This window comes from Podarcis raffonei, chromosome Z (assembly GCF_027172205.1).
Source record: "Podarcis raffonei isolate rPodRaf1 chromosome Z, rPodRaf1.pri, whole genome shotgun sequence".
Classification (NCBI taxonomy): Eukaryota; Metazoa; Chordata; class Lepidosauria; order Squamata; family Lacertidae; genus Podarcis; species Podarcis raffonei.
In genome coordinates, this window is record NC_070621.1 from 43873229 (window position 1) to 43886961 (window position 13733).

Below are 13733 nucleotides of genomic sequence, written 5' to 3' on the forward strand. Positions count from 1 at the left end.
TCTCCCTGCTGGATCAGGCCAAAGATATATGGAGAGTGTATGAAGCAGGAGTAGCCAATGTGATACCTTCCAGTTGTTGTTGGATTACAACTCCCACCATCCTTGCCCATTAGCCATGCTGACTGAAGCTGATGCAAGTTGTACCACAGCAACATCTGGAGGGCACGACATTGGCTAACCTTGCTTCATCTCAAGACAGAAGTAGAACACTTTCTTTGTAAGTTGACCATATGGAGAAATGTGCAGATGCTGACCTTCAATGTACAGGCTGGTGTGTGTTGTTGGGTATATGGTTGGCCGTGTGCTCACGCAGTTGGTGTCTGAAGCCAAGTGCTCATGGCAGAACCTACAATCTATATGTATCCTGTAGTTCCTTGAGGAAGACTGCTATTTACTGTGTTTCCCCTCAAACCAGCATCCATCCAATTTGAAAGTATACAGTGGTACCTTGGGTTAAGTTCTTAATTCGTTCCGGAGGTCCATTCTTAACCTGAAACTGTTCTTAACCTGAAGCACCACTTTAGCTAATGGGGCCTCCTGCTGCTGCCGCGCCGCCAGAGCACGATTTCTGTTCTCATCCTGAAGCAAAGTTCTTAACCCGAGGTACTATTTCTGGGTTAGCAGAGTCCGTAACCTGAAGCGTATGTAACCTGAAGCGTATGTAACCCGAGGTACCACTGTACATTGAAGTTAAGCTGTGATATGTACATTTGAGACAGCGAAATGGAACAGGCATTTCTTCCTCAAGTCACAGCAATTGAAAAGTTGATCAGTTTTTAAAATGTAAAATAATTGGATCAAAATATTAGCACAATCCCCTAAATGAAAGTTGGGGGGGGGGGCTATCTCTGTTACAAATTATCCAGATTTTCTCTATTGGATTAAACAGTTATCAAGAGGCTTCTTAAACAAGGTGAAATTTGTCATTTTTCTGGACTACAACCAAGAAGATCTAATTAGTAAGAGAAGTTTTACCCTGTAGGCTTCAAAATTAGTCTTTAGGTCAGAGAAGATGCTAATGGGAGAATATGGTTCTTACGTTTACTTCAGGGGGAGAAGAGTGTGTCTCCCCCCCTCCCCACAAAAAGAGGTCATTGGTTAGAATATTATCATGCAGATGCTCCCAAGCCTTTTCCTTATTGAGATTCACTTAGCAAAATGTACTGAATATTTAACAAATTTGCATTTCACATTCTTCCTCAGTCTCCATTGATTCATTAAATGAGAGAAGGTGGGAGCCCAAGAGAAATGTTTGCATGAAGGCTGAATTGAAGATAAGTATTGGCAATCTTTCTCCATCACTCCCCACAACCCTGACAACTCAAGGATGCTCTCGCAGCTCATTCTGGTTTCAGACATAGTTTACAGAAGATGGAGAATTCTGGAGAGCATGAGATTTTGCATGCAGAAGGACCCAGATTCAATGACTGATATCTCCAGTTAGGGCTATGAAAGACTTGAGTCTGAAACCCTTGGAGAGCTGCTGCCAATCAGTATAGACAACTGAGGAAGGAAAAGGGAGAGAATGATGGCAAAGTTTGAGGCCAGGATGAAAGAGGAATGAAAGCAAAAACATGGGAAAGAGCTATTTTATAACATATAGCAGGGGTCAGAAAACTATTTCAGCAGGGGGCCTGCCCCTCAGACCTTGTGGGGGTCTGGACTCTTTTTTTGGGGGGGGGGGAGAATGAACAAATTCCTATGCCCCACAAATAACCCAGAGATGCATTTTAAATAAAAGGACACATTCTACTCATGTAAAAACACACTGATTCCCGGACTGTCCGCGGGTTGGATTTAGAAGGCAGTTGGCCTGGATCCAGCCCCCGGGCCTTAGTTTGCCTACCCATGACATAGAGCCTCTCCATAAGAGTTAACTATTGACTAGGAGGGCAACTGTCTCCAACCTACTAGCTGCGGGCTTGGTGAAGAAGATGAACCTCAAGGAGTGATGCTCAACCCATATCCTTCTTTAAGAGCTGTGATTCATAGACTGGCCTCAGCAGCCATGGGTGAAACAACCTGAAATATTCTAAATACAAGGTGAAAGGAGAAAGGGAAGCCACTACAATGCTAAGAATAGGGATGTAGGAAGACATAGTTTCCCATTCTGCCCATGCAGCACTGTTTCTGATCCTCTGTAGTTCATCTCCCACAAAAAAAATGGCATTGTTCACCTTGCTGCCTGCTGTTGTGAAATTTACACAACTTACATAATTTGTGTAATTAATTATGGAAATTAGGTTGCCATTGTGCTATCCTGGCCCATTCATTTCAGTGGAAAGGAAATGCAATCATTTGTGGACCAAAAGCAGCAACAGCAGATGCTGATCATATCCAGTTGATCGATCTCCATCCCTGACAAGGGACAAATAAATGATAATTGGCAATTTTCTCTCCTGTTTCCATTTTCATTGGAATTCTCCGACATCCCTATCTGAGAATAAAACCAAATTAAGCTGCAACACACTACTTTTTGTACTCAGCAAAAGGACTTCACTATATATAGCTGTTTCTTGGTGTCTCAAATAAAGTAGGTATCAATGAAATGTGTATAGGTAAGGCATCTTATAATCAGGGGACCCCAATGGCCCTTGCGAGCATTCCTTACTGATTGGTCCCATAGAAGCTGGAGCTTTTGCGTTCATGCACTCCAGAGTTTCATCAAATAAGAATCCCAAATTACTGAGGTCTCCTTTCTTGTTTCTTCTGTAAGAAAGAATCTCTCCCTCTCCATCTCTCCCTCTCCCTCTCTCTCTCTCACAAACACACACACACCCACACACAACACACACACCTTTTCCCAATTGCCCCCCACCTTAGAATGAGACTTTCTAGTGGGAGGTTTGTTTCTGCTGCTTTGCTAACTGCTCATCCAGACTCCTGCTTAAAAAGGCATTTCATTCTCTAATTATGTTTGCTGAATTTTCTTTCTTTTCTTTTTAATAAAAAATGGTGGATTATTTACAGTTGCGTGGATTTAAACTGAGGACCGGAGCTCAAAGGAAGTGCTGTTGCATTTTAATATATGTCTGCAATGCCGAGTTGTACCTTCCAGATGAAAATACGGCTGTACATACTAAATTTTTACCTTGGGGTGCATGCAGAATGAGCCACTGTCTTAATGTTGATATTTTTTTTCCTGTCTCTAAGAGAGGCTGATAAAAATGCAATAAAATAAATAAAAGGCAAACGGTGTGTATTATTGACTTATCCCCCTGCCTTATATTTATATTTTGTTGCCCAGAATTAGGGGACAAACTGCATGTGACATAGGACATATATGGTAAAGATTTCCTTTGGAGAAGGACAGTAGCTTGGTAGTAAGCTATGTGCTTTGCAAGCAAAAGATTCCACATTCAATCACTGGAATCTCCAGGCAGGTAGGGCTCAGAAAGACTACTGTTTGCTGCTCTAAACAGCAGCCACCAGTTGATAGAGGCAATACTGAGCTAGACTGAGTTACAGTTTTAAATCTTTTGATTGCTTGGAGTGACAAAATGCCACTTGTTAACTAGGCGGCTTTTCCTCTCTTTGGTTCTTCCCCTAAAAACAAATTTACAAAAGATTACATCCTCTGTGGTTCTGAATAAAGGCTATAATTAAACAGGAACATGTGGTGCTAAGCCAGACCATGTCCATTCCGCTCAGTATTGTCTACACCAGGGGTGTACAGCAGGGGGCCGGTCCACTGTCCCTCAGACCTTGTGGGGGGCCGGACTATATTTTGAAGAAGAAAAGAATGAATTCCTATGCCTCACAAATAACCCAGAGATGCATTTTAAATAAAAGGACACATTCTACCTATGTAAAAACACGCTGATTCCCGGACCATCTGCGGGCCGGATTTAGAAGGTGATTGGGCCGGATCCGGCCCCCGGGCCTTAGTTTGCCTACCCATGGTCTGCACTCACTGGCCGTTCTTCTGCAGAATTTCAGGCAAGCAGTCTCTGCCCAGTTTTACTTGGAGATGGTGGGGATTGAACCTGGGACCTTTCTGTGCAAAGCATGTTTTCTGCTCTGAGTTCTGGCTCTTCGCCAGTGAGAAACATCTTTATATCAAGCTGAAACACCAGCCCATCCTACTTAATGAGATTTATTGGATGCCTTTGCAGAGAGATGTTCAGGCAGCTGCCTGCTCTTTACTTTCCCATGTTTGTGTTGTTTTTAAAGTTTTGTTTAAATAAATATGACTGAAAAGTGTGTCTGGAAAGCACGCCTGCGGATGATAGCCCTTTCAGACTTGGCAAGTAAACAGACTATCCCAAGCCAAGGGTTTATTTAAAACAAATAGGTTCTGATTTCCAAGCTGCTTGCTTAATTTTTGTTTTAATTTGGTTATGCTTTGGAGGTTGCATGTCCCTGAAAGAAGTCCTCTGAGAGTATTTTACCTGCTAGAGCACATCCACATGGCTTGCTTGTTTCTCTGTTTAATCCAGAAAGAAGGAATATTGTTTTCTAAATATTATGTGTGTGCTGTTGCAAGTTGTTGTTGGCATCTGCCTATCTTGAGAGACAATGGAGTGCACCTTGGGGGGTGAAGCTAAACTGCTGGAGAATCACAGCGCCTGCTATGGCTGCGGAGGTCAGTAACTCATAACTGCTGCCTCCTGCATGGTTTTTGCTGTTTTAGCAGCACCAAAGTGACCTTCCTGGGCACAAGGCTGGGCAATGTGTATAGAGGTCCTGGGCTGCCCCAGAAAACAAGGCCCCTTCTTGGCCTCACTGATGTGGTCCAAAGGGAAGCAGAGCAATACACTTGACAGCAGCTTGGCTGCAGGAGTTGCTGGAACCTTCACTCCAGATTTGTGTAGGGTTTACTCCTTGACCTTTTCTTCTGCTGAAGATGTCCTGCAAGGCAGCAGGTATGGATTTTTTCTCAGAGTTTATTTCTGAAGCCTTTATCATGAATGAGTATAGCTGCAAGGCAGCAGAGGTTTAGGATCAGAGTTTTCCTTCTGCTTGATAGGCTGCCTTCCCAGGTTGATGAGCCCCTTGCTTCCTCCTACAGCATGTGCAGAAACTTAACTCACAGAGGGTTTGAGACCCTTCACCTGGTTTAGCCAGCCAGCTTCTAGGAGTCACAGATGAGAGCTGAGGGCAGAGTGCACAGACTACCCCAGAAAGACTACAATGTGTTCCCCATCAGAGGTACTGAAGGGAGAGGGAAGGTATTCCCTCTATTTTATATTTAAGTAAAATTGCTCTGATAAATTGCTCTGATAAATCGCTCTGATAAGTTGCTTGCTTTGCTGAGTTTGGAAGAGAGTTTGGAAGAGGCCCACTTCCCCTTTCTGCTGGCTAGCAGAGAGAGCAGCGGCTTTGCAGAGGGGCCCGCTTCCTCTTTCTTCTGGCTAGCAGGGAGGCCCCATTTCCTTTGTTTTCTCTCAGCTAGCAGTTGCTTGCTATATTTGGCCAGACGGTCGTTTCTTTTTTTTTGCACATGCTATGCTTCCTGCTGCAGAAACGCAAGAGGACAAGGAGCACACAAACAAGGGAGGGAGGGGGCTTAGCTAGTCATATGCCATATTAGGGAGTAAGCTAAAACTTGCTAGCTGATTGGAGAGGATTTTGGGGAAGCTTGGGGGAGGGAGGGTATTTTCAAGGTATAAGAAAGTTTGTAAATGTGAAGTTGGGCGCAGCCAGTTAGCAGAAGTTATTCTGCTGGTTGCCCCAGCATGCTGTTGTTTTTTTTCCAAATAAATCTCTTTTCTCCGACCAAGACGTCTCTGGAGTAGTTTCTCCCCTCTGCCCACGGGGTCAGGCGGACCGCTGGACCCTCCAGGTTTAAAGATAAGGCTTCAGTTTTGGGGGCTCGTGTCCGGGATAGGTCCCCACCCCACAGACGGTGGGCCGAGGGGCCAGACTCGACCGAGGTGAGCAACCAGGAGTGGTGTTCGCGGTTTCCAGGCGCCACCCTGCCAGTTTGTGGGGGGAGATCGCTACATCGTGCCTGCGCCGAAGACACCCGGTCGAGGGAGAAAAGAGAACGGCCGAAGGGGAGGTCCGCAGCGGAGCAGGTAAGCCCTAAGGGAAGGGCAAGGGACGAAGCCTAATCAGCTTCACCTGGCTGTGAGCAGTAAAGTGCCGCCAGGGAAGGGTCTGGCTGTGAGCAGCAGGCTGCCGCCAGAAGGAGGACAAACAGGGGAAGGGGAAGGGGAAGGGGAAGGGATTTGTGTTTTGTGTGCTGTGTGCCAGATACTCCAGTGGTTGAATTGTCAAGTGTGGGCCGGGGCTTAGCGTCCCCTTGGCCGAGCGATTGCAGGATTGTGCATTCCTTGGCAGCGCGAGCTCGTCCAAGTCACAATCTGTAGTGTGTGGAGTGTGAGAGGATTTTAAGCCCGGTCAGGAGCGGAGTATCTGGAAAATGGGATCCGGAGGCAGCAAATGTACCCCTTTGCAGTGTTTTTTGAATAATTGGAAAGCAGCCACGAAGAATGACGATTGGGGCTTTAAACTGAAAAGGGAGCGCCTTAGAACACTCTGTGAAGTGGATTGGCCCACCCAAGGAACAAATTGGCCCTCAGAGGGGACCTTTGACTTGCAATTGATAAACCCCTTGTGGCGGAACATAGTCAATGTCCATCCAGACCAAATCCCTTATATCTCCACTTGGAAAAAGAATGTGGAAGAGAACCCCCCCTGGTTGACAGATTGTCGTGCAGCCTTTGGACAAGGAGCCAGGGTGTGTGCCGTGACAAAGCCAAAGCCCCCAGTCTTGCAGGACCCTGAAGGAGAGGGAGAGGAAGCTTTAAGACCCCCTCCCCCGTATGTCCCACCAACCGCACCCCCAGTGCCAGCCGATCTGGTCTCAGGTCTCCCTGGACCGGCCCCGCAGCCTGAGGAAGAAGCAGGGGGGGGGGAGCCCGAGAAACATGAAAGTGCAGATGATGAGGAAGAAGATGTGGAGAAGTTCAGAGAGAAGCTGGAAAAACAAGTAAAGCAAGGAGAGAAATGGGCAGAGAAAGATGACGAGAGGGTGAGAAGGGAGATTGGACCATGGAAGAACGAGGTAGATGTGGCACTACACCTATTGGATGCAGCCACATGTAGGCCAAGACAGACAAAGAAGAAACAGAAACATTTAATGAAGGCATGGGAGGGAGCCAAAAGGCACGAAGCAAGGAAAGAGGAAGAGGAGTCAGCAGCGAAAATAGCCCCTCTGCGCCGAGTATATGACCCCCCAGGGCCCCCGGGACCAGGTGGGGCAGCAGCAGCACGGACCTACACGGTCCAGCATATACCCTTTTCAAGTGCAGATGTTTGTAATTGGAGGAACCAGAATCCCTCCTTTGAGGAAAACCCAGCAAAGATTATAAAATTGTTTGAAGGGATTTTCAAAACCTACAATCCCACTTTTGATGATGTGCAGTATCTGATGGATGCACTATTAACTACAGAAGAGACCAGGCGAATACACGCCGAGGCACGGGCTCATATGAGAGCAGAACAAGTGGCGGAAGCCAACATTCCAAATATTTACCCCGAAAATACACCAAATTGGGATTATCAAACAAATGATGGCCAAAACACCCTCACTACCTATCGCCAGTACGTGTTAAATGGTATGAGAAGGGCAGCCAGGAAACCCACTAACTTTGTGAAGGTCAGAGAGGTAGTGCAGGGGAATGAAGAGGCCCCAGGAGCATATTTAGAACGCCTGAAGGAAGCTTACCGCCAGTATACTCCTGTGGACCCAGATGAGGCTGCCAACGCCCCTATCATAAAAGCTGCCTTTGTAGCTCAGGCGGCGGCCGATGTCCGCCGAAAAATCCAGAAACACGAGGGGTTCATGGGGCACCCCCTTGAGTGGATGTTGGAAATAGCTCAGACCACTTACAACCTAAGGGAAGAGGAGGCCCAAAAGAAAAAGGAGAAGTATCAGGCTAAAAAGCTGATGGCGCTGCAGAGCACCACACCCATTCCCCAAGAAAGAGGAAGTGCCCGGGGAGGAGGGCCAGGCCGCCTGGGGAGGAACCAGTGCGCCATCTGCCGGCAGGAAGGGCACTGGAAAAGAGAATGCCCACAGGCTCACTCAGGGGGAAGAGGACGAGGAGTACGAGGAGGACGAGTCCCAGGCTCCATTCCCGTGGGACCCGGACAGGAACTGAGGCCTTGGACATCGGCAAATAACAGCAGGGGTAGAGGACGTGGACAAGGACCCCCCTGGTACCCCCCAGCCCAAGGACAATCTGGCGCAATGAGCCTGAGGGAAGAGGAAGAATATTAGGACAGACCGGGCCCAGCTGATTTAGGTTCCCGTGAGCCCATGGTCAAACTACAAACAGGGAACCGAACCATCCCCTTCATGGTTGATACAGGAGCTGCCCACTCTGTTTTGCCTGTACCAGTGTCCAAGCCCACCAAGCAAACGGTTAACATAATAGGAGCTACAGGCAAATCACAAAGGGCCCCATTCCTACAATCTGTTGTCTGTCGCCTGGGTGGCCAAGTGGTCCAACACAAGTTTTTGTACATACCAGAGTGCCCCATCCCATTATTGGGCCGAGACCTGCTTTCAAAATTGCAAGCCCAGATCTCCTTCCAACCGACAGGCGAAGTAACAATGACCACAGGGCCAGCAGGAGAGTTTTCCCTAGAGGTACCTTTGAGGGAACACTGGCGCTTGATGGTGGTAAAAGAAGAGGAGGGACCCATCCCCGCCAATATTCTGGAACAAGTGAACCCTGTGGTATGGGCTGAAGGCAATCCTCCAGGAATGGCAAGGAACATCCCACCTATAATAGTCAAGCCCAAGCCATTTGCTAACCCTGTGGCAGTAAACCAGTACCCAATCCCCCGGCGAGCTGCAGAAGGAGTATGGGTACATTTAGAACGGTTACTTCGCCATGGCATCCTGAGGCAGTGTCAATCTCAATGGAATACCCCACTCTTGCCAGTAAAGAAGGAAGATGGCGGATATCGTCCGGTCCAAGACCTTCGATTGGTTAACCAAGCCGTGGAAACCCTCCACCCCAATGTGCCCAATCCTTACACGCTGTTGAGTTTAATACCTCCCACCGCATGTTATTTCACCGTATTGGACTTGAAGGATGCATTCTTCTGCTGCCGCCTAGCGGAAGAAAGCCAGCCCCTGTTTGCATTTCAATGGACAGATCCAGGAACAGGCACCAGGGTGCAATATACGTGGACAAGACTCCCGCAAGGCTTCAAGAATTCACCAACCCTTTTTGGGGTTGCATTGGCCTCGGACCTATCCAGCTTTCCCACCAGCCCACGCAGGATTTTGTTGCAGTACGTGGATGATCTTCTTTTGGCTTGTTCAGACGAGCACACGTGTATGAAAGCCACCAAGGACTTGTTAAATCACCTGGCTGAAGCAGGATACCGAGTATCTAAGAAAAAGGCCCAAATATGTCAGCCCACTGTGAAATACCTTGGATTTGATATCTCCCATCAGCGGCGAGCCCTGAGGGAAGAAAGGAAGCAAGCTATTATCCAGATTCCAGAGCCAAAGAACCGCCGGGAACTCCGTGGCTTTCTGGGATCGGCAGGATTCTGCAGAATATGGATACCAGATTACAGCACAATTGCCAAGCCTCTGCATGAATCCACCAGAGGAACTGAAAAAGACCCCTTTGTGTGGGGAGAAGAACAACAGCAGGCCTTTAAGAACCTAAAAAGGGCATTACAGCAGGCACCAGCGCTAGGCATTCCAAATCCTGAGAAGCCTTTCTCCCTGTTTGTGGATGAGGACCAGGGAACAGCAAAGGGAGTGTTATGCCAGAAATTGGGAAGCTGGCAGCAGCCCGTGGCATACCTATCTGAGCGCCTGACGCCTACTGAACAAGGTTTACCGCCCTGCATGAGAGCAGTTGTGGCAGTAGCCACTTTATTGAACAAAGCAGACAAATTCACCTTTGGCCAAGACACTGTTTGTGTGACCCCGCATGCAGTCCCAGCTCTGCTTGACATGAAGGGTACCTATTTCCTCTCCCAAGCGAAGATGAGAAAGTGTCAGATGTTATTGCTGCATCCGCGTTTGAAGTTCCAGGTCACCACCGCCCTCAACCCAGCTACCCTGTTGCCGGTAGGAGAAGGTGAGGAGCCACCGCACGATTGCATTGAGGTTATGGACGAAGTGTATTCTAGCAGGCCTGACCTCAAAGATGAAGCAAACCCTCACTGGCCTTCATGGTTTGTGGATGGAAGCAGCTTTGTTGAGGCTGGACAACGAAAAGCAGGCTATGCAGTGGTAGCCCTGGAAGACCAGGTGATCGAGGCAAAGGCACTCCCACCTGGAACATCGGCCCAGCTAGCGGAGCTAGTTGCACTCACCAGAGCCCTGAACCTGGCAAAGGGACAGAAGATAAACATTTATACTGACTCTAAGTATGCATTTCTGACTTTACATGCCCATGGAGCCTTGTGGAAGGAAAGAGGTTTGCTTACCTCCAGAGGAAATCAGATGGCCCACCCACAAGCCTTATTGGACCTCCTGGATGCAGTATGGGAACCTGAGGCAGTAGCAGTTATCCATTGTTATGGACACAAAACTGGACCAGGGGAAGTGGCCAGAGGAAATCGACTAGCAGACAGAGTGGCCAAGGAAGCAGCCCGGGAACCAGCTCCCGCATCAGTTATTGGAGCACTGGTCCCTGAAAAGATCTTGAATACCGCTGATAAGCCAATATACACCAAGAAGGAAAGGGACACCGCAGATGCCCAGGAACTGACTATGTCCAAAGAAGGATGGTACCTTACTCATGATGACAGAATATGGATCCCTGAGTCCTTGTCCCGACAGATAACCCAAAGATATCATGAATCCACCCACATGGGACCAGATGCCACAACCACACAGCTGAGGCAGTGCTTTTATATAGCCCATCTTTACCAATTGGCAGCCCAGATCTCCAGGCAGTGCCCGTTATGCCAAAAGAACAACCCCAGAACAGGACCTTTGGCTCCCCCGGGAGTCCAACATATTGGAACTGCACCCATGGAAGATCTTGTTGTGGACTTTACTGAATTACCTCGTTGTGGACTGCACCGCTACTTGCTGGTGGCGGTGTGCACCTATACTGGATGGGTTGAGGCATGGCCTACTAAAACTGAACGGTCCTCTGAAGTCTCGAGGTGCCTCCTGAGGGAGATCATACCCCGTTATGGCCTGCCCAGAACTATTGGCTCTGATAATGGCCCAGCGTTTGTTCATGCGGTGTTGCAGGAACTAGCCAAAGTTCTGCAAATCAATTGGAAATTGCACACCGCCTATAGGCCTCAGAGCTCAGGAAAGGTAGAAAGAATGAACAGGACTTTGAAAAATCAGTTGTCCAAGCTAACCCAGGAAACAGGCTCTAACTGGGTATCTATGTTACCCCTTGCCTTATTAAGGGTCAGAAGCCTACCCCAAAAGCGTACCCACTTATCACCCTTTGAAATAATGTTTGGGAGACCAGTCCCTTATGTTAGGCTACTGACTCCTCACGTCACTCGAGATGTACAGCTTGATAACTATGTGCAGTCACTCTCCCGAGTTCTTCTTTCTCTTAACAGGTGGACCCACGAACGCACCCCGTGTGTTCTGACTGAACCCTTGCACCAGTTCGAGCCGGGTGACGAAGTGTGGATCAAAGACTGGGCCCAGACACCTCTACAACCGTGTTGGAAGGGTCCTCACACTGTCCTGCTGTCCACACCCACTGCTGTAAAAGTCACTGGCATCACCCCGTGGGTCCACCACACCCGAGTGAAGAGAGTTGTGTCTGACTGGTCAGCTACGCCAAATCCTGCTAATCCACTGAAGCTGACCATCTCCAGGAGACCGCCAGACGACCGCCCTGCTGGTGTCACTCCGGACGCTGGCACTTCTACGCACGGCTGAAGAATTGGATGGGAGGGACGCCCGCCGGCAGCGCCCCCAACGTTCCAGTTAGTCAGACCCGACCGCCTGACAATTCCGAGGTCCCCGAGAGGACTCTAGTGTGTATTGTTTGGTGCGAGGGTGCCCCGGTGGGAATTCTCACGCCTAGCATTTGCCGCCTAAACGCAGCTGTCTATTCGTGTGGATGTGTGGTAGCCCATCCCCCTTGGCTCCCGTCCTCCTGGGGTTTGCGCCTTTCACCAACTCACCGAAGCTATAATCACCCATCTGGCACTCCCGGTTTCTACGTCCACACTATAGGGTTTGACGCCTGGGCGCATCCACTTCCCCGTCATTTGGATCGGCCCGAGGTCCCTGGACAACCTAATCCCACTCCCGATCCCTATCATGGCTGACTTATGGTGGGAGGAACCATGGACAGATTGGGGGTGGTGGATAGGAGTAATATCTACTGCCCTGTTTATTTGGATGCTCCTGTATTTTTGTTGGCATGAGCGTCACCGATTTTGTGGGAGGGAACAACCAGCCCCCATCCCCTTGACCCTTCTGGTACTAGCCCTACTTGGGTTGGGTCTGGGAGATGACTCACATATACGGAAGACCGGCCGGTCAGAGCCCTATCATCAGATTTGGAGTAATAATACCTATATTAGAGATATAGATCGTTTCTCTTCTATGCTTAATCTTTCTGAATGTTGGGTTTGTATGCATATCCCTCCTCAATTTAAGAAGCCTGGCATACTACTGCATAGTATTCCAATAAATGAGTCATTTAGGATTAGTAACCTTATGTCAGACGGTCGCACCTATTCACCCCCAGTGTTTCTGTCACTCATGGAACAGGCACCTCGATGTCTCCGTTTCAATCATAACAGCAGCAATTTTTTAGGTCACTATCCATATTGCAATTGGACTTATGAGTATATTAACGGCTCTTCCTGCTTCCAAAAAGGTACTTCCACTTATGATGCTATGTGTGTCGATTTTTATACTTGGTTTACCTGGATGACGGCGCGCAGCAGATCTAACTGCCTGCTCCAGTCTGATTTGTGGTTGCTCTGCGGCACAAGAGCCTACAAAGAAATCCCCTCTGCCTTTTCTGGAACCTGTACTTTAGGAGTAGTCGTACCCCTGGTGTATAAGGTGGATAAGCTCCCAACAGTCCGTTTGCGTAACAAAAGGGACGCGAAGTCACCTATTAACCAGTATACCGGCACAGCCATCTCTAGGTCCCTTCTACCCCCTTTGGGTGTAGCCATGAATTACCGGGATCTGCATAGATTGGCAAACTGGACCGAGGCTTTGTTTAACTCCACCATCTCGGCCTTAAAAGCAATTAATAAGGAAATGTCAGAGATAAGGGAAGTGGTCCTTCAAAATCGTTACGCTTTGGATGTAGTCCTTGCCTCTAAGGGCGGAGTTTGTGCTTTAATTCATTCCCATTGCTGCATGTACATTTCAGACCAGTCAGCAAATATTTCTGCAACCATAGACCACATGGAACAAATGATAGCCCAAAATCCTTTAAAGCCCTCTGATGATGTGGATCCATGGAGTTGGTTGTACTCCTGGTTGCCTGACAGCAGCTGGTTTCGTCATGCTATCGTTTTAATTGCTGGACCTGTTTTAATCTTACTGCTTTTCTGCTTCTGTATGCCCTGCTTGATGCAATGTATGCAAAATATGATGGAGAAGATGATGTCCCGCATGATGGGGCCCCGTGTCATGACCCTTACTGCTCTCCTCCAAGGATACTATGAGCCCGAGCGGCCTGAACGAACCTAAGTATTAGGTTGTTCAGAAGAAGAGGAGGGAGTGAAGGGAGAGGGAAGGTATTCCCTCTATTTTATATTTAAGTAAAATTGCTCTGATAAATTGCTCTGAT

General features: G+C 48.2%; 1 protein-coding gene across 1 annotated transcript; it reads left to right on the forward strand.

Moving 5' to 3' along the window:
- Window positions 1-6367: 6367 nt before the first annotated feature.
- Window positions 6368-11848, forward strand: LOC128406984 (uncharacterized). Its single transcript, XM_053374889.1, has 3 exons — window positions 6368-8089; window positions 8231-10104; window positions 11521-11848. The coding sequence occupies exons 1-3, from the start codon at window positions 6368-6370 to the stop codon at window positions 11846-11848; spliced, it is 3924 nt and encodes a 1307-aa protein (XP_053230864.1).
- The last annotated feature ends 1885 nt before the right edge of the window (window positions 11849-13733 follow it).